Source organism: Hibiscus syriacus, unplaced genomic scaffold (genome assembly GCF_006381635.1).
Source record: "Hibiscus syriacus cultivar Baekdansim isolate YM2019G1 unplaced genomic scaffold, ASM638163v2 tig00111743_pilon, whole genome shotgun sequence".
Lineage (NCBI taxonomy): Eukaryota > Viridiplantae > Streptophyta > Magnoliopsida > Malvales > Malvaceae > Hibiscus > Hibiscus syriacus.
Window position 1 is genome coordinate 239,145 of NW_024063167.1, and position 23,153 is coordinate 262,297.

General features: G+C 35.3%; 2 protein-coding genes and 1 pseudogene across 3 annotated transcripts; 1 reads left to right on the plus strand and 2 right to left on the minus strand.

The window, feature by feature from the left end:
* Positions 1–5,309: 5,309 nt before the first annotated feature.
* Positions 5,310–8,327, plus strand: LOC120169023 (auxin response factor 10-like). 2 transcript variants are annotated; one of them, XM_039177260.1, is made up of 5 exons: positions 5,310–5,532; positions 5,637–6,662; positions 6,812–7,725; positions 7,828–7,893; positions 8,024–8,327. In XM_039177260.1, the coding sequence occupies exons 2-5, from the start codon at positions 5,652–5,654 to the stop codon at positions 8,103–8,105; spliced, it is 2,073 nt and encodes a 690-aa protein (XP_039033191.1). In that variant the 5' UTR covers positions 5,310–5,532; positions 5,637–5,651; the 3' UTR covers positions 8,106–8,327. The 2 variants fall into 2 exon arrangements, with proteins under 2 accessions (XP_039033191.1, XP_039033190.1); XM_039177259.1 differs by having other exon boundaries at positions 5,311–5,532; positions 5,603–6,662.
* A 7,215-nt stretch (positions 8,328–15,542) lies between these two features.
* Positions 15,543–16,284, minus strand: LOC120169010 (annotated as a pseudogene).
* Positions 16,285–22,256: 5,972 nt separating this feature from the next.
* Positions 22,257–22,946, minus strand: LOC120168991 (cell division control protein 2 homolog A-like). The gene has a single exon (XM_039177231.1). It carries the CDS (start codon positions 22,863–22,865, stop codon positions 22,356–22,358), a length of 510 nt encoding a protein of 169 aa, XP_039033162.1. The 5' UTR covers positions 22,866–22,946; the 3' UTR covers positions 22,257–22,355.
* Between the last annotated feature and the right edge of the window lie 207 nt (positions 22,947–23,153).

Sequence of the window (23,153 nt, forward strand, 5' to 3'; positions counted from 1 at the left end):
AGGAATAACCAAGGGGCTCTCCAGGTAATATCCCGATCCTGAAGATGTGTAAAAACTTTCATCCACTTTTCCTTTGAAGCACCTTCATGCCATTTCATTGTGATGAACTCCCCTAAAGGTGAATATGTGGTGCTAAATCGACGGTAGGCGACCTCGTTAGTCTTCTAGAAATGTCTGTGAATCCAGACTTGAAGGAGCTGAATACACCCAACGAACCTACTTCCACCATATCTTCGACAATGATTAAGAGACCGAAAGGTCTCGGCTAAGATGGTCGGTGCGGGGTTGATTCGTCTCGGAAGTTGTTCAAACAATTCTACCACGGCTGCGTCAATTCAACCCAATGCCTTCGGAAAGATAATCAACCCGTACAGACGTAGTGCAAAAAGGTCTATAGTCTTCCACTCATCAGGGTAGTTCTTCATTAATTGCCTTATGTGGATCCATTCAATTCCTTCCCCACTGCCTCTGCGCTGAGTCCGGTCAATTACCCATTTTTCGTCTACTCCGCAACTCTGGCCAGTGTATTCTTAAAAGGATGACTTTTAATGTGTTTAACGTAGGCTCTCTCTAGTTTGATGTTTTCACAATGCAACAGTGTAGTGTATTCTTCAATGGTGGGTACCATGTCCTCCCGGTTAAAAGTGAAACAACTATATCCCGAGTTCCAGAACTGAACCAAGGCTCTGATTAAAGGCTCATCAGTCTTAACCTGGAGTAGAAGTGCAATGTCACCGTACCGTTGGCTGAACTTTTGTTTTCGATCATTCTTCCAACTGTCCCAGATATCTCGAAGCTCTTGAACATTGTTCTGTTTTAGGCTGATAGAGGCATAATTAACCAGCTCTGACACATAGCTTCCTTGAAGACTGTCTCCCTTTTCTTTCTGGGTCTTCTCGGACCATAGTCGTACCTCCGGGTTTTTAATCTCTTGTATTACAACACCTTTGTCCATTTGTTCAAATTATTTTGTGTGTAATAAATGCTTTTTAGGGATCAATGACCTCTTGTTATGATGCAAATGCTAGAAAACAAACACAAAGGTAAAAACGTTAGTAAAATGAAAACATATAAGTAAATATGAAATGACAAAAGAAAGAAGAAGAAAAAGAATAGTAAGAATGAACAAAAACATGGTTAGGGTAAAAATGTCTTAGGGTTTGAAATGTGGTTTCGGGGTAGGCTCTATTTCTCCATAGCTTCCCAGTTTAGGTTCTAAAAAACGGTACCTGAGTTCTCCTTCTCGGTGCCCCCGTGGGCTTGCCAGACCCTTAGTCCTAAACCCATCACAGGCTTGTGTGGACTAAATTAAACTCGAGAGGACACATTCCCTTATGCCTATACGGAGAATAAATTCACACAAAGGCATAAGGTATATGAATCCCGAAGGCTACTTGCTAGGCCCATACGGTGAATAAATTCACACGAAGGCGTCGCTTTTACCCCCACTTAAAACGGGTTTGGAGCTCGGGTTTAGAGCCTTAGATGGAAAATCTTTAGGGCTGAAATCATTAAAAAACGGTTAGTGCAACTATTTACTTGAAAAATATAATCAAAAGTAAGCAACAAGGATCGAAATGTCACCTTAAAATTTAAACTTTCCATTTTCATTAAAAAGACAACTGGAAATTACCTTAGCCTGACTCACTTACCAGTCCCCAGCGGAGTCGCCAAGCTGTCGCAACCGTCTTTCGGCTGGGCCCCGGAATTAGGCTTCGACGTGAAAAATAGATTAGGAGTCGCGACCGATCATTTACTTTACAAAAAGTGGGTTGATCGGATACCTTATTTCTTACCTGATCTGCGTCTTACCAGTGATATGTCGGATCCGGGAGTCGGTTACGGTCAAGGAAAGATTAGCACCCTTGAACCGCCCTTTCGGTACTATGTAATTTCCAGTTGTCTTTAATTAAGAAAGTTGAAAGTTTAAATTGAAAGGTAAAATAACGATCCAAAACTTAAATTTGATTGATTGAAAATGTACCCTTAAGAAAGTAAAAAAGCCATGTTAGATAAAATGGTAAGAAATTAATTAATTAAATTAAAATGAAAAGAAAAAAAATTAAGTAAGATGATAAAATAAAGAAAGCAAAGATAAAATAGTAAGTAAAAAAAACAAATAATAAAATATATATAAAAAAGAAAAAGAAAAAGAAAATAAATAAAACAAATAAACAAAATAATAATAACAAAGTACGAATAATATATATATATATAAAATAAATAAATAAATAAATAAATATAAATTATTAAATTAAATGACGAAAAGAACATATACACATATAATGGTAAAAAAACAAATAAATATAATTACAATATATATATATATATTAACAATACTAATAATGATAATAAGTAGTTAAAAAAAGACAATCACACCGAAAAGGGAAGAAAAGAAAGTAAGGTTTGGTGAAGTATAATTGATAGGAAGAAAAAATGATGAGGGGTGGGGACAAAGTAGGCAGATATAATTAACTTGTGTAGAATATATATATATATAATAGTAAAATGTATAAAACAAAACAAAACAAAACATATATATATACATTCTAATATATATATATATATATATATATATATATATATATATATATATATATATATATATATATATATGTAAAAAATATATGTATTAAATAGAGAATAAAAGAAAATAGGGAAAAAATAAATAATATGAGTAATAAAGGAAATATATACACTTATAAATGAAATAAGGTAATAAATGAAATAATAATAATTAAAACCAAAATATAAAGGATTAAATCGAAAATAAAATAAATTAGGTGTCCAAATTTCGAAATAAAAATCAAGATGTAAATTGATTGGGGGTCAAAATCGACCTTTAAAAACAGAGATGGACCAAAAGAGTGGTTTACTTTATTTTATTCAAAAAACATGCCTAAAAGATCAAAACACTTCTCATAATTTTTATTTGGTTCAAAATAGATCAAAACAAAATCCTCTGAATCCTCTATCTTGTTCATGGCTGTTCTTCATCTTGAAGAACAGCCGCCGCACGAACCCAGGAATCCGGTGGTGGCCACCTCGTCGGCCGCCGTTGATCGGTGGTGGCCACCTCACCGGCCGCCGTTGATGGGCGCTGGCCGCCGTTCATCGGTGGCTAAATACAAAAAAGATTGCTTTTTTCGAAAGCTCTCGACCCTATCTTTCATAAAAACAACCTTGTTTTTCAAAATAAGCCTCCTAAGGGTGTAGATCTAAAAAGAAGTTTTCGAATACCCCCTATTTCGATCATCGGCTTTTAGCGTTCTACATCCAAGAAATAACATGCATACCAAAATAATGAAAGGCGAGCCGTTTTACCTTATGTTTCTTCTTTAATTGTCGCAAAAATGCTTTGAATCACTGCTCGTATTTTGCTCGAAATTTCTGCTTTTATTTCGTGTAATCCGAATGTGTTACAAATGATTTGATTTACATGTATTTATATCCTATATTTGCTAAACATTTGAGTCCTAATCTAACTTGATTGCTTGATGTTGATGATGATGGCTGTGATTCTTGCGCCGAAGGACTCGAGGACTGTTGGAGAGGCGTGCACGGCAAGAGTTGTTGCGCTGGTGGAGAGTCCTCGTTGAAGAGGAGTTGTGGCGCTGGCTGGGGCATGCGGCGCTAGGGCTCGAGCTTGCTAGGGTTTCGCATAGTGAACTGTTATGATCTGTTGGGTCCAAATAAATGTATAGTTTGTAAAATAAAATGAAATAATATATATATATATATATATTATAATAGCAATGGACGAAATTTAGTGTCTTCAGTATGCATATCCTAAAATATATTTCTGGATCCGCCAATCACTATGAAAATAAATTATAGAAAATTTATGAAAGTACGTAAAGTTTACTTGATAAGTGAATCTCTAATATATCATAACAACTGAAAATTAAATTATATATTAAAAAAATAAATCTAGAAGTAAATATTACATTATCCATGGATATAATTTAAATGGCTTAAAGTTCACCTTTGCTCTTGTAATAGATTCAATTTATCATTTTCATTATTATTGTATTTTCGCATTAATTTAACTCTTAAAGTTGTTTAATATATCATTCTATATTCTACTCCTAACTTAAACCCTAAATTATAACCTTAAGTTAGGATTTAAAGTTTATGGTTTAGAGATTATTGGGTATGGTTTGGGGTTTAAAGTTAGGGATATGATATATAATGATGCAATTGAATAATTTAGAGATCTAAATTTATGCGTAAATATAATGAAAACAAAAATGATAAATTGAGTCTACTACAAAGATAAAAGTTATCCTTTTGCCAATTCAAATAGAGGTCAATTCAAGACTTATAACAATTTTTCACTTCTCCAACGAAGGTTTAGTTGAAAATGAATTTTTAATTAATTATTAAATGAAATTTTTTAATATTTTCAATTTTTTTTCTTAACAATCCACCGAGTGGAAGAGAAGAAAAATTTTGTTCGATTTTAAACCTACAATAATTTATGAGAAAAGAGAGATATCAATCGAGAACTTCTAATTATTATTTTTAGAAATTATTAACCTAATTTGATCTCGTTATAATTACGTTGTTATCATGGACTCAAATTGATAAGATTGTTACTTAGTGTCATTAGAAAGGTTATTTGGTTTTTTTAATTCATCAAGTGGTTCAGTAGTTAAAATAAGTGTTATTTATCTATAAATTTTTTTAGTTTAAATAATTACATTTATAAAATATACACGAATATTCTCAATTATTAAAAAAATAAAAAAATATTATGTTATGATCATATCAGACAAATAAAAACATTAACAAATTTAAATATGAAGTATAAACCAAATAATTAAAAACTATTTAAAAATTTCGAAGTTTATCATAATTGAAAGGGAAAAATCTTAAGTACGGCAGTTTAATATATAATTAAAAAAATATATTATCAAAAATATTATTATTTTTTTAATATTTATTATAAAATATTATTTAAAACATTATTTATTTTACCGGAATGTTAATATTGGATGGAGTTGAAGACAAACAATAAATAGACCTTCGGCCCGTATAACTCGGCGCTTAACTGCTCGTAGTCTCAGAGTGAAGAAAACAGGATACCGCTTTTCATCTTTACTGCATATTTCTGTCGCGATATTTTACTTCCCATTTATATCGCCACATGAGATTTTAACGTCATAATCATATTTTAACTAAAAATAAAAAGAAAATATAAAACCATTTTTTTATTTTTCAAAACAAAATTGTAGTTACTCTTTTGTTTGATGTGGGATCTTTTTGTTCTGTTCTCTAGACTGATTATTTTTCTCTCTAAATTGAACCAAAACCCAGTTCCAAAAATTTCAAACCTTTCATTTTTTACCCTACTGTTTTTGTTTCTTTAGTGTAAATCAGTGGGGTTGTCTATGTGTTTTCCCCCTTAACTTGAAAACTATTCTCTGTCTCATTTGACAGTCTTCTTCTTCAACACGGGAGAAAGGGAGAGAAAACGAAGATAAGGCAGCGATATCCGGGGTGTTCTTTTTGTTTGGTTTTTAACAAAAGGTAAGAAATTTAATGAAAGGTTTTCGCTATTTTTCCGCTATCGTTTGATTTCTCTAATTTAAATTTGTAGTTAATTCTTGGGGTCCCCCCTCCTGTTTTCACAGCAATAACCAAAGAAAATGAAGGAATCGGAGAAGAGCTTAGATCCACAGCTATGGCATGCATGTGTTGGATCCATGGTTCAAATTCCGCCGTTGAACTCCAAAGTTTTCTACTTTCCTCAAGGCCATGCCGAGCACTCACTCTCCGCCGTTGATTTCCCGTCATCTCCTCGCATCCCAGCCCTTGTTCTTTGTCGAGTGGCTTCCCTCAAATTCATGGCGGATACTGAAACAGATGAAGCATACGCTAGGATCCTCCTCGTACCATTGCCGGACACCGAGTTCGACCTCGAAGACGGTGCCGTTTTGGGCGTTGGCTCTAACGGGTCCGATAATGCGAAAAAGCCTGCTTCTTTCGCTAAGATATTAACTCAATCCGATGCGAACAATGGCGGTGGTTTCTCAGTTCCGAGATACTGCGCTGAAACCATTTTCCCACCGTTGGATTACACAGCCGACCCTCCTGTTCAAACCGTGATAGCCATGGATGTCCATGGCGAGACGTGGAAGTTCAGGCATATTTATAGAGGGACTCCAAGGAGACATCTTTTGACCACCGGGTGGAGCACGTTCGTGAACCACAAAAAACTCGTCGCCGGGGACTCGATCGTGTTTTTGAGGTCGGAAAACGGAGAACTCCGCGTCGGGATTAGGCGAGCGAAGCGTCCCGAAAATGGAAACCGTGCAGGACCTAATGGAGGGTTTCCAGCTTTGACCCGGAATGAGAATCCGGGTTGTGGTGGGAAGGGAAAACTGAGGGCGGAGGCCGTCGCCGAGGCGGTGACGCTCGCCTGCAGTGGTCAGCCTTTTGAGATTGTTTATTACCCGAGAGCAAGCACGCCGGAGTTTTGCGTCAAGGCGTGTTCGGTGAAGGCGGCAATGAGGATTCCTTGGTGTAGCGGTATGAGGTTTAAGATGCCTTTCGAGACGGAGGATTCTTCGAGGATTAGTTGGTTCATCGGGACGGTGTCGTCTGTTCGAGTTGCTGATCCCATTCGATGGCCTAATTCACCGTGGCGGCTTCTCCAGGTTACTTATTTTATTTCACCATTAGTTTGTAATGCTCTAACTATGTTAAATTTGAGATTTAATACTTCAGTTCTAGTTAATCAAGCGATGCAATGGTCCTCATTGTTGATTCTCGTTTTGGCAGTAGCCTGACTTGATCACGGTTGTAGGTAACATGGGATGAACCGGATTTGCTGCAAAATGTTAAGCGTGTGAGCCCCTGGTTGGTTGAATTGGTATCGAGTGTGCCTGCCATCAACTTGTCGCCGTTCTCACCGCCGAGAAAGAAGTCGAGGCTTCCCCAACGCCTTGACTTTCCCCTTGATGGACAATTTCCGATGTTGGCATTTTCAAGCTATTGCAATCCCCGTGGGACCGGTAGTCCGTTAGTTTTATCTGATAATGCTCCTGCAGGCATACAGGGAGCCAGGCATGCTCAATTCGGTTCATCTTTATCCGATCTCCATCTTAATAATAAACTGCAGTCCGGACTGTTTCTGTCCAGTTTCCAGCGATTCGACCCGCACTCTAGAATTTCTGATGGCATCGAGATGGCAAGGTGCCGTAATAGTAACGAAAATATCTCTTGCTTGTTAACAATGGGGAATTCCAATCCCAAGGAGAAATCTGGTAATGCCAAAAGGCACCAGTTTTTACTCTTTGGTCAGCCAATACTTACCGAGCAGCAGCTCTCTCATAGCTGTTCGGATGAAGCTGCCTCGCAAGTTGTTAATGGAAAGAGTTCATTAGATGGCAATGCCGAAAAAATGAAAGATTCTTCCGATGGTTTGCGGTCTTCTCTTGAGAATCAATTGTTGCCTCCCGAGAAGTCATCTGCTGCTGGATTTTGGTGGCACCAGGATTATAGAAGCATGGAGACCGGCCTTGAAGTAGGCCATTGCAAGGTATTCTTGGATTCGGAGGATGTCGGACAAACTCTTGACCTCTCGGTTCTCGGCTCTTACGAAGAGCTATACAGGAGATTGGGTAACATTTTCGGAATAGAAAGATTAGAGATTTTGGGCCATGTGCTGTATCGAGATGCAACAGGTGCTGTCAAACAAACCGGAGATGAACCATTCAGGTATCGAATCGAAAAACTCTCCACGTACCTTTCATTTCGTTCTTCCGATCTTTCTTCGAGTTTATATTTACACGACCTTCCCTTCTCTTCGGTATATTGTAGTGCATTTATGAAAACAGCCAAAAAAATAACAATAAGGATGAATTCAAGCAATGAAACTGCTGGAAGGTCAGTCACAGTTTCTTCATTTTTTTCCCCATTAATGAGCTTTAAACTAACACCAACTTTTAAAAACAATGTTCTAAACTTGTTGGATCCTGAACAACCGGATCTTACGAACTCGGTAACGGTTTTCCAGGTCGTGGCTTACCGGGATTCAAACTGCAGATAATGGACTAGAAGAGCCAAACAAAAGAGGCCCTTTGAGCGTATATGTGTGATCCGGGATCATTGAAGAATTTATAGAACGATACAAGGACTTGTTTAGCTCCTCTTTAGGGATGTCTAATATCTGTAGGTATTTGTGTTAAAAAAAACACTGATGTTGATGTGTTTTAAAACTACGTTTGTAAGGAATTCTGTTGTGCTTTCATAATAATGTAGCTGAAACTTTTCACTCTCGGACAGAATTCAAGTTGCAGTGTCAGCTTAAATTTTGTTTTGGTCCGTTTATTATACACAAATGTGAGATTTGGTCCCTGGACCCTTAATCTGAAATAATTTTATTATGTTCAAATGTGAGATTTAGTCTCTGAAATGTGGACTAAAACTCAAATGAATTAGCATTGTATCACAAACATGGTCAAACTTTTAAACATTATGACTCGTAAAAGCAAAACTTTGGGATCATAATGAAAAGTTAAAAAAGGAGAGATGTTGGGATCACAAACACGAAAGACTTGTCTGTTCCAAAAGTTTGACGGACAAGCTGGTCTGCTGTAGTTTAGGCTTGACCACTCAATTTTGTAAACACGAGACCAAATTAAATTATTTATTTAAAATCCCAAAACTAAAAACTTATAAAGGTGAACTTAGCAAGTAGTCTCTCCTTGTTATGGGATGCTTTTAGTTAGATCATCTGATTTATTAAATATATAAATTAATAATTTAAATTTATCGAAATTTATAAAATATTTTATTTTTGTTAAATAATTAACAGTATATAATAGAACAGTTTACAAATTTGATGAAATTAATTATAAAATAAGTGTCCAAACTATATCGTTTTATTAAATAAATACCCAAAATTTTTTCCGAATTATTCAGATGACTAACTTTATAAATATTATCACTTTAAATGTCCTGACCATAAAGGCCGCTAGAAAATCCGTTAAATGACATGTATCACATTTATATTTGTTTGAAAGTTTATTTAAAAAACATAAAAATAATACTTTATAAAAACTTTAAAAAAATTTAAATCTAAAAAACAACCACAAATTCTTAAAATCTCTTATTCTAATCCACTTTACTCCTATCATTAATCATCTACGAACACCCATCCATCGGTAAACGGCCACCCATACGTTGACGACCATATACTGATCAGCCATAACCCTTGCTATCATCTCAAAATTCTCAAATCCCTACACTTTAATCCCTAATCCCAAATATCCCAAATACACAATCTCTTAAATCCCTCTGGTCGATTGTGGTAATTGGACGTTTAGCCAGTTGTAGCAGCCGATCATTTGGCTATGGAAAAGCAGGGGAGCGAGAGGGGGGAAGCGTTTTTTTAAATTTTTTAATAATATTTTTTATTTAAAAAATAAAAAAATTAAATTTCTATAAATATGACATTTGTCATTTAACAGAGTTTTTAACGGCCGTTTAGACCGAGGATCTAAAGTGATAAATTTTGTAACGTTAGACACCTGAGTGATTTGAAAAACCATTTAGATACTTGTTTAGAAAGAAACGGTACAATTTGGACCTTTATCTTGTAATTAAACCAATCTGATAACTTTGTCTTTCCTTTGGTAACTTTGTCTCCCTAATCTCGTATTTTTCTCTATTATTTCTTCACCCAATTAATTAAAAAAAAACAGATAAAAGTAAGTTTTGTTACAAGATCTTTTGATTGTTCTGTAGAAACCTTCAACAATCAAATTTTTCGAGGTACATGTGAAATATTTTTGTTTTAAGACTTTATCTTTTGACCTCTGAAGAGTCTCAAAAATATTTTGATCGAAAAAAACATGATTAATAAATCATATAATATTTATCACGATTTTTCTTGAATGTGGAGCCGTTACGTTTAATTTCCCATTTTGATTTAGACGAAAAGATATAATAATTCAATAAAAATTTGATTAACAAAGTGGCTCAAGGTAAGCCACGACACGCATAACAGGATTTACAAATCATACTCTCAAGCAAAATCACAATATTTACCTCGAAATTTAATCTTCTTGATCTCTTGGAAGAAGGCTATTGAGGTATTTTTCTACCACAAATTCTAAAAGCAAGGTTGATAGTGGATCTCATATAGAATCAAGCAAGGAATCGATTAGTGAGTTTCAAACCAGTAGGAATCAGAAGGAAAAGATACATACGACGCCATGGGTCATAAATTAGGCGTTTTTACCAAAAAAATCATCCAAAGAATCGATAATTACCTGTTAGACACCCATTGACCAAATTTTACCGATTTTTGATATGGACAGAAGGCGCGGATCACCAATTGCGTCTTCTCTAAGTTTTCGTTCGAGTTGGCGCCACGCGGGCAAAGCGCGGATCACCATCCATGCCTTCGCGGTAAAGTTCACACGCGACGGAAGGTGCATATCACCATTCACACCTTCCATAAATACCCCCAACCGTTCGTCGCTCCCCCTTAATTACGACGTATTCCTCCCCTATAAATACCAACTCATACAACTCTCAAAGCACACACAAAAAACACTCCTTCATATTTTTATCGTTCCTTCTAACAAACTTCAAGTGGATTATGTTATTGTTTTTAGAATGTAATATTATTTTTTTTATATTATAATCATTAAATAGTTTATTATTTTATTATATTTTACAGTGCTAATTTTTTTTTTTTTATATTTTGCAGTTATAAAATGGAAGGTGGGTTATTGCGTTTAGATAGGAATCATATCTCGAGTCATTTTGCCTATACGGTAACAATTTTAAATTGTGTTATGTTAATTATTGTGAATGTTTTATTTATTTTTTTAGTACTAGTTTATATTTTAACTTGTATACTATTTATTTAATTAGGGGAATAATCGTATATTATACCCATTTATTTGTAATGCTAAGTTAAACATATCGAATGTGTCTGACTATATTTAGTCGATGTTGGATTCAGTTACATAGCTAGATATGAAGGACATTGTAACCTTGAATTTAACCTTATTTCTGCATTGGTTGAGAGGTGGAGACCAGAGACATACATTTCATATACCGAGTGAGGAGTGCACTATTACGTTGGAGGATAATTCCTTACATTTGAGGCTTTCGGTAGATGTGATGTCATTTATGGTGTGGCAGATGGTGATTGGCATTCCTTGTGCGAGAAGTATCTCGGAGGTATCCCGCCTAATATCAACGGTGGTTGAATACTATTATCATGGTTGGCTACAAATTTTTAACAGTTGAGCAACGACTGTTCCAAGGAACAGGCTAAAATACTTGACTGAGCTTGCATATTACGACTCATAGGAGAGATTTTGATGTCCGATAAATCTTGAAACCAAGTTCATTGTATGTGGTTGCCTCAGCTCGAAGACAAAGTCGGTTTCATCTTCCTGAATTTCTCTATCATAGTAAACAATAGCTGAAATATGTCTCATTTTAAGAGTTTGAAAGTTTAAAAGATTGAGAGTCTTGTATCTACAAAAACAATAGTTGAAATACGCCTAATTAAATAAATAGTATATGAATAAAAATATAAACTAATGCTACAAAATTTTAAAAAACACACACACACAATAAACTAAATAACACAATTTAATATTGTTATTGTATCGGTAAAATGTCTCGAAATTTGATCCCGCCTTCCATTGTACAACCGCAAAAAATAATACGAAATAGTTAGTATAAAAAATTTGGTCAAATAATTAAATATAAAATAAATATAATATAATAAAAAATAATTTTACATTCTAAGAACTATAACAAAATCTACTTAACTTGATAGAATGAATTGATAGAAGAAAGAATGTGAAAGTAATTTTGGCATGATTTAATGTTTGCATTCGGAGGTATTTATAGGGGAGTGGGATGGGTGAGTTGTCAAACTTTAAGGCTCGGATAATAATAGAGACCTAATAATTCAAGGTGAATAATGGAAGGCGCGGATGATGATATGAGCTTTGCTCGCGTGGTGCCACATCGGACGAAAACTCAGGGAAGGCGAGTTTGGTGATCCGCGCCTTCAGTCCATGTCAGCAAATGGGTGTTAGATTGATAAAATTTGGTCAATGAATGTCTGACATGTAATTATTGATTCTTTATTGTTTTTGGGTAAAAACACCCATAAATTAAAACCAATTTTATTAATTATCATGTAATATATTATTATTTATTTCACCAAAAATATTATTTCAAAACTTTCTATGTCTCAAGTGATCATGTTATCTTTTTATAACTAAGGGTTTGTTTGTTTCAAAAAAAAACATATTTTGGAAAATGATTTATGTACAACGAATTATATTTTTTGAAAAAAATTATTTGAAATTAGGGATATGCATGAGACCAGAATCCGACGGGTTCTGACCTGACTCGACCCGATCGGATTGGAGTTTTTTAAATCTGGTTCAAGTCTGGTCGGGTTCAGGTTTAGGGAGAAAAATATCCGACCTGACCCAAATTATCTTATATATTTAGGGTTGAATACAATAATACCCCTCTATATATTATTTTTCCCAATTAAATCCCTATTTTTATTGAATAAAAATAATTTTTTAATAAATATAGTATTTCGGGTTGAGTCGGGTCTAGTTCAAATTTTATCTCAAAAAGTCAGGTCGGAGTCAAGTCTGGTGGAGGATGTAAAATTCTGGGTCGGAGCAGGTTGACTGAAACCCTACTCAAACCTGACCTGTGCCCATCCATATTTGGAAATCATTTTATGTTGTTTGGATGAAATTTTGTAAATCATTTTTCACTAATACATAATTTTTTTTGAAAAATTATTTATTTTAAATATTGAATACAATAAATAATATTATTTATTATAAAAATTAATATTGTTATTAAAACATTGTTTATATATATATATATATAATAATATTAAGAATATTATATTTTTTGTATAAAAAAGTTTAGGTCAATGGTGGCTCCCCAGTCAAAGGCTAAGGCATACCTAAAACCCAATTGAAATTTACATAAAAATTTACAGATCGCTCAATAAGAGTAACAGTGGTAGGACTCGAACTAACCTTACAAGCTAAAATTCTTGAATCTCAATCACTTGTACCAACACTCATTGGCATTAAGAATATCATATTTTATTTAAATAAAAATATTATAAATTAAATTAATTATTTATAAAAGTAAGAGTATTAAATTATTAAAATAATAATAATATTAAATTATATTATTATAATATTAAAAATAATATTATATTATTAAAATTATTAATAAATATATGTTAATAATTAATATTTTTATTAAAATGATATTTGAATAATATATTAATATTAAATACATAAAATATTATTATTTCGAGTGTTTATGTTTTAAAATGAAAAGTTCAGAAAATGACTTATAGAAAATTAAATGATAAGTTATTTCCCAGAAAACGCATGAGAAATTCTATTGACTAGGAAAAAAAATTACATTAACCATCTGTTTTCCGTCAATTAAACACTGAAGATTGAGGAAAATGTATTTTGAAAAATCAATTACAAGGAAAAAATAGACCCCTAATAAGTGATTTAACTAAAATGTATATTTTGTAAAAGGCTTAATGCCCAAATAAGTGCCTAAAGTATGCCTTTCTGTCAAATAAGTGCTTACAATTTTTTGATCCATCTATGTGTCTAACGTTACAAATGTACACTTTTAGGTGCCCATGTCGTCAACGTCGTTAGTTTTCAATGTTAAGTGTCACGTGTCAACACTTGGTAATTTTAAAATTTATTTTTTATAAAAAATATTATTATATTTTATAAAAAAACCCTAACTTTTCTTATATTATAAAACATCCCCAAAATACTAAATCCTAACCCGCCGTCGGCGCCTTCTCTGGCCACCACAGTCGTCGCCGACGTAGTCCTTAACATCATCCTAGTTATATGACATTGTAGTTGTCGTCGATTCACCGTCGAAATCACATGGGGTCACGATTTTCATCCTAGGGTTCTTGAGATTTAAGACGTCGATTTGTGGTCGATTGATCATCAACCCGTTATTATTTCATAGGGTTTATGGTCGCCCGGGGGAGGTGAGGTCGGGTGGAGCTTCTTCGACGGTAAAGGGCGGCGATCGACGTGGGTTTAGGGGTTGAAATGAAAATTTTCAAAGTTTAGGGTTTTTTTTTAAATTTATGTTTTTTTTTTGTTTTTTTTTAAATATAATTTTATTTTTAAAATTTTATATAATTTTTTAAAATTACCATGTGTTGTCACTTATCGGGAAAAACTAACGGCATTAACGACCTGGACACCTAAAAGGATAATGTTTGTAAAGTTAGACACCCGGATGGGCCAAAAAACAACTAACGGCATTAACGACCTGAACACCTAAAAGGATAATGTTTGTAACGTTAGACACCCGGATGGGCCAAAAAACCCGTAGGCACTTATTTGACACAAAAAGAATAGTTTGGACACTTATTTGAGAACTAAGCCTTTGTAAAAAAAAAATATCTTATACGTGAAGGACTATTTACGTGGTTTATCCAGAAAAGTAAGGGGAGATTTACATGTTTGAGGGGTCCGAGTCAACTGAGGGTAGATTTGCAAGTATCCAATTATCTGTTAGTGATTTATTTATATTTATTTTAAGAAATTCTTTTTTATTGAATGGAATAATTTTACTTGACTCAATAAAAAAATTGTATTTATTATTGTTTTTATTTTATTTTAACCATCAGCTTAACATATTTCGTCAACACCAAATGTTGTTCTACGAAACATCAAATTAATTAATGACAAATTAATAGAATGCTGAATCCAAGGTGTTTTTAATGATGTTTGAAATGTTGTTAAGACGAGTTTGAGCTTGCATCCTGTCGCAGCCGTCTTTCGGTTGGGCCTCGAAATTGGGATTGGACTTGAAAAATGTGGATTGGAGTCGCTACCGATCATTTATTTAAAAATAAATAGGTAGATGGGATACCTAATTTCTTACCTGATTTGCATCGTGCCAGAGATGTGTCGGGTTCGGAAGTCGGTTACGGTCAAGGAAGGATTAGCACCCTTGAGCCGCCCTTTCGGTACCAATTAATTTATCGGTTGTCTTTAATTGCGAAAATTAAAATTTAAAAAATTCAATTCGAATTAATTACCTTTGATTATTGAAAATATCACTAAAAAATCAAAAATGTTAAATAAAGAATAATAAATAAATATTAAATAAATGAAAAGAAGGAAAAGAAAAAAAATACTAAAATAAGAAAATAAAAACATTAAATAAATTAAAAGGGAAAAAATAAAATGAAATAAAAAGTAATAAACTAAATGAAATAAATATAAAAAATGAACCCATAGATGAAGGACCATATGTTGAATTTACCAAAAGTACAAAACCATGTGGGTTTCTTTGACTTTCACGCTCATAGGCCAACGAATTTGCTTTTCCATCCATTTTGCACGTGTTTCTCAAATAACCTGGCCTTTTTATTCTTTCTTTACACGCCGCTGTGCTCTTCTTCTCGTCTTTCGAGTAATCTCCTTTTAGTTTTGGTTTTGTATGGTTTTCTACTTGCTGGAGATCTTGAATAGTTCATCAATCTCGGAATCCCCAGGAAATAATGGTCGCTGGTTCACCATTTCAGTAAAAATACACCCACATACCACACACTAACAGGAGTCGAGTAATGGCGAGATCCAAGCAGTATTTCGGGTGCTCTGTACCACAAGGTAACAACCTCATGCGTAAATATTCTAACAGAAATACCACATGCTCGGGCCAGACCAAAATCAGCAAGCTTCAGTGCATCGGTACGGCGATCAATCAACAAATCTTGTGGTTTTAGATCTAGGTGAAGAACCCTATAAAAATGACAATAAGAAATTCCACGGAGAATTTGATAAAGGAAGGATTTAATCATGCGTGGATCTTCCCCAAATTCTGGACATGAATCCATGTGCTTCTTTAAATCCAAGTCTAGATATTCAAAGACCAAATATAACCGCTTCTCACTGTGCACTACATCCTGCACCTGCAGCCTAACGATATTTCCATGTTGCATTTCCTTCAAGAGAGAGATTTCTCTACTTGCAATGCTAGGTACACTTTCGTCTTCCTGCTCTAAGCGAATCTTCTTCAAAGCAATTGTTTTATTGGTAACACGGTCACGAGCCTTATAGACAACGCCATAGGTTCCTTCGCCAATCTTCTCTACTTTCGCATACTAGTCCATGTGCAACCTCACCAGAATTGAATAATAAAATAAGTTGAAATGATAGATGGATTTTCCTTTGAGCAAGTGATTGAGCGGGGGAGCAGGAATATTTCGATCATACGTACAATGTTGTTGAGGCAACTGGTGGGTAACATGGGTCGGTTATTGCCGGGATCGTATGGGTTTGAGCTGGTAGATAGGAACCCCCCCCCCCGCCGTCTGTTATTTTTTTGCCCTTTATTTATATCCCCGGATCGCTTTTTAATCTTCTCCAATACCCTCCACTTTATCGTGAAATAAGGTGATCTTGAGAGTGTTGGAAGCAACGAGTTTAGCGGCAACACTTCCCCAACTTCCCAGCGAATGGCGTGAGTTGGGGAGATACTGGTGTACAACCCGTTTCCCACAAAGGGAAACGGTTGAGATACGTAGGTTCAACATGGGCCTACAAAAATAAAAATAAAAATAAAATTATTAATAAATAATAATAATAATAATAATATAATATAATATAATTTTTCTATAGTCCCGGACAAAAATGGGTGTCTACAGCTGCCCCTCTTTGTACATTTTTGTGTTAACAAGAATAGGGCAAAGACGAAAAAAAAAGCAATCAGTTTTTGTCCGGTCCTTTCAAATGTGTTTGGGCTTCCTGGAATTGGGCCTTTGTCTTCTTCTCGGTTAAAAGATTTTGGCTTGAAAATTCTTCGAGAAAGTAGTTTCTCGTTGTCATCGAGCTGAATGAAATCGAACTCGATGGTTTTTGGTTAGCAGATAGCCCTTCTTGCCTTGAGCTATGTTGCAAATGATGTGCCTTGGAGCTGAGTGTAATCGAACTCGAAAGTTTGGTGTTTCAAGAGAAACATTTTCAAGGGTTTTTTTCAAGAGAAACAACTTCAAAGGTTTTTTTGTGTTTCAAGAGAAACGATTTCAAAGATTTTTTTTGTGTTTCAAGAGAAATTGTCTCCAGGGAGGCAAAATTTTGCTTCAAGAGAAACATATTCAGATATTGGTGTTTCAAAAGAAACTGTCTCAAGTGAGACAAAACTTTGTTTCAAGGAAAATATATTCAAAGATTTTGTTTCAAGGGAAACTGTCTCAAGAGAGATGGACCCTTGTTTCGAGAGAAACAATCTCAAAGGCGATCGATAATTTGCTTGTTCCTGAAGATGGATATTGCTGGTGAGCACGATTCCCTTTGTCGTGAAATTGAAACCGTGGATGGCCCCTAAGTCGTGAAGTTGAGTCTTGAGTTGGATATCATTCGTCGTGAAGTTGAAATCCAAGTAAGTAGCATTGTTCCGAGTCCAATATCCTCCGTCGTGAAGTTGAAATTGGCTCTGGAACCGGGAAATTATTTGTTGACAACCAGCCGTCCCTTCGTTGTGAAGTTGAACTTGTGTTGTCTCGAGTCCAATTTCCTTCGCTGTGAAGTTGAAATTGGCTCCGAAATTGGGAAATTGTTTGTTGACAACTAGCTGTCCCTTCGTTGTGAAGTTGAAATTGGCTCTGAAATTGAGAAGTTGGTTATTGACAACCAGCGGTCCCTTCGTCGTGAAGTTGAACTTGCGTTGTCTAGAGTCCAATATCCTTCGTTGTGAAGTTGAAATTGGCTCTGAAATTGAGAAGTTGGTTATTGACAACCATCGGTCCCTTCGTCGTGAAGTTGAACTTGCGTTGTCTGGAGTCCAATATCCTTCGTTGTGAAGTTGAAATTGGCTCTGAAATTGAGAAGTTGTTTATTGACAACCAGCGGTCCCTTCGTCGTGAAGTTGAACTTACGTTGTCTGGAGTCCAATATCCTTCGTTGTGAAGTTGAAATTGGCTCTGAAATTGAGAAGTTGGTTATTGACAACCAGCGGTCCCTTCGTCGTGAAGTTGAACTTGCGTTGTCTGGAGTCCAATATCTTTCGTTGTGAAGTTGAAATTGGCTCTGAAATTGAGAAGTTGGTTATTGACAACCAGCGGTCCCTTCGTCGTGAAGTTGAACTTGCGTTGTCTGGAGTCCAATATCCTTCGTTGTGAAGTTGAAATTGGCTCTAAAGGCTGTAACAAATCATGTATGCTGAAAATGATGGATGTGATGCACCTAGGTATGTCTAAGATGCATGCAATCATGAATGAATTATGATTTATTTCTTGGATTGAAGTCCCACGTCTTGCCTGCCAATCTGGTTCATGGAATTGATCGTGCCCCATTATCTTCTCGAGCTTTGGCTTTACAGACCTTTCAAATCTGAGACTACTCTGTTTGAAAAATATTTTTCTCTTTTTTCTTGTTTTAGGAGAAAAAATGTTGTAAAATATTGTTGGCAATTGACTCAAATTGTAAACGTGAGTTCAAAGAATATCAAAGGAATCAAGAGCTTTTTTAATGCTTTTAGAGTCACAGCTCTTTGAAAAATGTTCAAATGGATGAGTTGGCCTTAGGTTGGCCTCCTTTCTAAGGTTTTGGTAACCCAAAATGTCATTTTTTTTAATATCGAAATATGCTTTGGCATTTCATTTGGGTGCTGACAAAATGCCGCAACTAGCATGATCACTTACTAGACCTTTTATTTCAGTCCTTTGAAATCTTCCATTTGTTCAAGCTTTGTAGGCTCCTCCAACAAAGGCAGTGCGAAAAATATCGGTCTAAAAATGAAATTCTTGAGTGCTCGTGTGTAGTCGACTATAACAGGTGTTCCTTAACTCCCTTAGTCCAACATTACCGAAAATTTCTTGCTCAGATAAATTTGATTTAATTTTCCATTGTCTGGCTAGCTGAATCCATAAAGTCAGGGAGTTTAACCAATTACTTTAGAGGGACAGCTTAACATTATAATCACTTTTATCAGGTTTAACTGAAGGGTTCATCTCATCACAAAGTCTTCGGCCTGACAAAAGCAGTGGAGCAAACACCGAATTGCCAAGTGTCCGAGCAATGTCATGGTTTGAATACAATCTATTCATAAAGCCAGGGCTTTCGAGTTTCCTCTGTAACCGATTGCCTTAGTGGAATAGCTCAGTTTTACGGATTTAATTTCTTAAGATTGTCAAGAAGAACCTGTTATAGTCTAGGTGTTTGTTGAAAGTAAAAAATTTCATATTTAGAGTTCAATTTTCAAGCAACTGACCTAAACTAGATTCACTTACTCGACTATTCCATCTGTGAAGATCATTATCATCACTGAACGTCTTAAATAAAAAGTATAATAATGTCATATGCAAAAGGATGCCCCATGTTGTCCGCACCTTATGAAAGGAAAATGTTATATTGGTTAATTACAAGAGCAGGGTACGGTGTTTGAGTGTATATTCTGGGTAAAGTCAAATTCCTTGTTTTAAATCATGTTACTTCGTCAAAGATATGTAACTTTGAACCATTTCAGAGTTTCTTAGTTCATATGATATTCAAAGAATTGCAAGTTTGCAAATGTGATTCATTGTTTAACATCTTTAAAGTAACATAAATTTATTTAAAAGTCCTTACAAAAACTTGAGGAAAAAAATGAAAAAACAAATTCAAACAAAATGTCTCAAATTATGAAATGGTCTTCCTCACTTGGATGCCCCCAAGTTGTTGAAGTTGATCCTATTCTTGTTACGTATTTTCTGTATGATTCTCTTGATTGTGGAGTAATTCTCGATAGTGCGCCCTAGGACTCCGCTATGATTTTCGCAATGAGCGTTCTCATCATACTACCTGGGGTACGGGTCTTCATGGATTTCTCTGGATATGGTGATACCACGTGTGCGTCAAACAACTGTTGGTAAAACTCCTTATATGTCATAGGATCGAAATGTTCTCATTTTTGATGAGACATATGAATGTAATAAAAAAGGGAAAAATAATGCGAATGTAAAGAAAAATAACAAAATGCACAATATGTCTGAATGCATGATGCATGAAATGTTCGAGGTATTGATAAGAAAAAATGTGTCTGTCATTATAAATAACCCTTATTGGGGACAAAAGTGTTTTATCTTTTACGAGACAAAAATATCCTGACAGCTTCTGAATAACTTGTCGAACCGCTCCGGCTTCTCTGGATGAACCGTGCAAATGTTGAGTTGCTTTTGGTACTGGCCCAAGAAGTCTCGAATGACTGCATCTCTGGCATTTATCTTTTGTTGAACTTGTTCCCAACGAATACGTCATTGGAGCCCTCAATTGATAGGAACTATGTGAAGTCATTTGTTTGAATTCGTCAGCAATGGTCTCCAATTCCAGCTATCGTCTTGCCATTGTTGTCTTTGAAGGGACTTTCAAGATCGGTAACCTTCATCTTGCCCCAGCAACCTCTGTCAGCCAGTTCTTCAAATATAGACTTTCATTGTGCTTGATGTAGACCCGTTGTATTCTGAGTCCTTTATAATGCAGCAGAGTGATGTACTCTTCAATTATGGGCACCACGTCTTCTGGATTGAATGTGACACATAGTCGCCTTGTAGGCTGTCCTCTGTATTTTCACTTCTTGTATTACAACCCCTTTGTCCATTAATGCAGATTATTCAAGTTTAACAAACACGTTTTTGGTGGACCAACACCTCTTTTGAATGATGAAAATGATAAAAAATGTAAAAGAACAAAAATAAAAAGAGAGAAAAAGAAAGTTAGTGAGATAAGGATAATAATAAAAAAATGAAAATGAAAAGTCCTACCCCACATGATATCTACCCCACATACTTATTATTCCTACCCGGACATGATCTCTATCCCGCATGCTAATTTCAAACAAATTCTAACCGCATGTTTCTCTAGTTCGCATGCTTTGAACAGAAAATAAGGCAGAAAATAAAACAGTCTAGAGTTTGGAATGAGGTTTTGGGGTGGGCTCTAATTCCTTGTATTCTCCCGGTTTAGGTTCTAAAAAGGTACTCGAGTTCTCCTTTCTGGTGCCCCCTTGGGCTTACCAGACCCTTAGTCCTAAGCCCATTACAAGCTTATGTGGACTAAGTTAAACTCGAGAGGAAACATTCCCTTATACCCGCACGGTGAATAAATTCACACGAAGACATAAGGTATATGAATCCCGAAGGCTACTTGCTAGGCATATGCGGTGAATAAATTCACACGAATGCGTCGCTTTCACCCCCACTTAAAACGGGTTCGGAGCTCGGGTTTAGAGCTTAGAGATGACAATTTTGAAAAAATCTGAAATCATTAAAAAACGTCAGTACAACTATTTATTTGAAAAATAATCAAAGATAAATAATTAGAATCGAAAAAATAAATTAAAATTTAAATTTATAACTTTCGCTAAAAAAAGACAACCGAAAATTAATTTTGGCCTGACTCACTTATCTGTCCCCAGTGGAGTCGTCAAGCTGTCGCAGCCGTCTTTCGGTTGGGCCCCGAAATTGGGATTGGACTTGAAAAATGTGGATTGGAGTCACCACCGATCATTTATTTAAAAATAAATAGGTAGATCGGATACCTAATTTCTTACCTGATCTGCATCGTGCCAGAGATGTGTCGGGTTCGGAAGTCGGTTACGGTCAATGAAGGATTAGCACCCTTGAGCCGCCATTTCGGTACCAATTAATTTATCGGTTGTCTTTAATTGCGAAAATTAAAATTTAAAAAATTCAATTCGAATTAATTACCTTTGATTATTGAAAATATCCCTAAAAAATCAAAAATGTTAAATAAAGAATAATAAATAAATATTAAATAAATGAAAAGAAGGAAAAGAAAAAAAATACTAAAATAAGAAAATAAAGAAAATAAAAACATTAAATAAATTAAAAGGGAAAAAAATAAAATGAAATAAAAAGTAATAAACTAAATGAAATAAATATAAAAAAGGAACCTATAGATGAAGGACCATATGTTGAATTTACCAACAGTTCAAAACCATGTGGGTTTCTTTGACTTTCACGCTCATAGGCCAACGAATTTGCTTTTCCATCCATTTTGCACGTGTTTCTCAAATAACCTGGCCTTTTTATTCTTTCTTTACACGCCGCTGTGCTCTTCTTCTCGTCTTTCGAGTAATCTCCTTTTAGTTTTGGTTTTGTATGGTTTTCTACTTGCTGAAGATCTTGAATAGTTCATCAATCTCGGAATCCCCAGGAAATAATGGTCGCTGGTTCACCATTTCAGCAAAAATACACCCACATACCACACACTAACAGGAGTCGAGTAATGGCGAGATCCAAGCAGTATTTCGGGTGCTCTGTACTACAAGGTAACAACCTCATGCGTAAATGTTCTAACAGAAATACCACATGCTCGGGCCAGACCAAAATCAGCAAGCTTCAGTGCATCGGTGCGACGATCAATCAACAAATCTTGTGGTTTTAGATCTCGGTGAAAAACCCTATAAAAATGACAATAAGAAATTCCATGGAGAATTTGATAAAGGAAGGATTTAATCATGCGTGGATCTTCCCCAAATTCTGGACATGAATCCATGTGCTTCTTTAAATCCAAGTCTAGATATTCAAAGACCAAATATAACCGCTTCTCACTGTGCACTACATCCTGCACCTGCAGCCTAACGATATTTCCATGTTGCATTTCCTTCAAGAGAGAGATTTCTCTACTTGCAATGTTAGGTACACCTTCGTCTTCCTGCTCTAAGCGAATCTTCTTCAAAGCAATTGTTTTATTGGTAACACGGTCACAAGCCTTATAGACAACGCCATAGGTTCCTTCGCCAATCTTCTCTACTTTCGCATACTGGTCCATGTGCAGCCTCACCAGAATTGAATAATAAAATAAGTTGAAATGATAGATGGATTTGCCTTTGAGCAAGTGATTGAGCGGAGGAGCAGGAATATTTCGATCATACGTACAATGTTGTTGAGGCAACTGGTGGGTAACATGGGTCGGTTATTGCTGGGATCGTATGGGTTTGAGTTGGTAGATAGGAACCCCCCCCCCCCGTCTGTTATTTTTTTGCCCTTTATTTATATCCCCGGATCGCTTTTTAATCTTCTCCAATACCCTCAACTTTATCGTGAAATAAGGTGATCT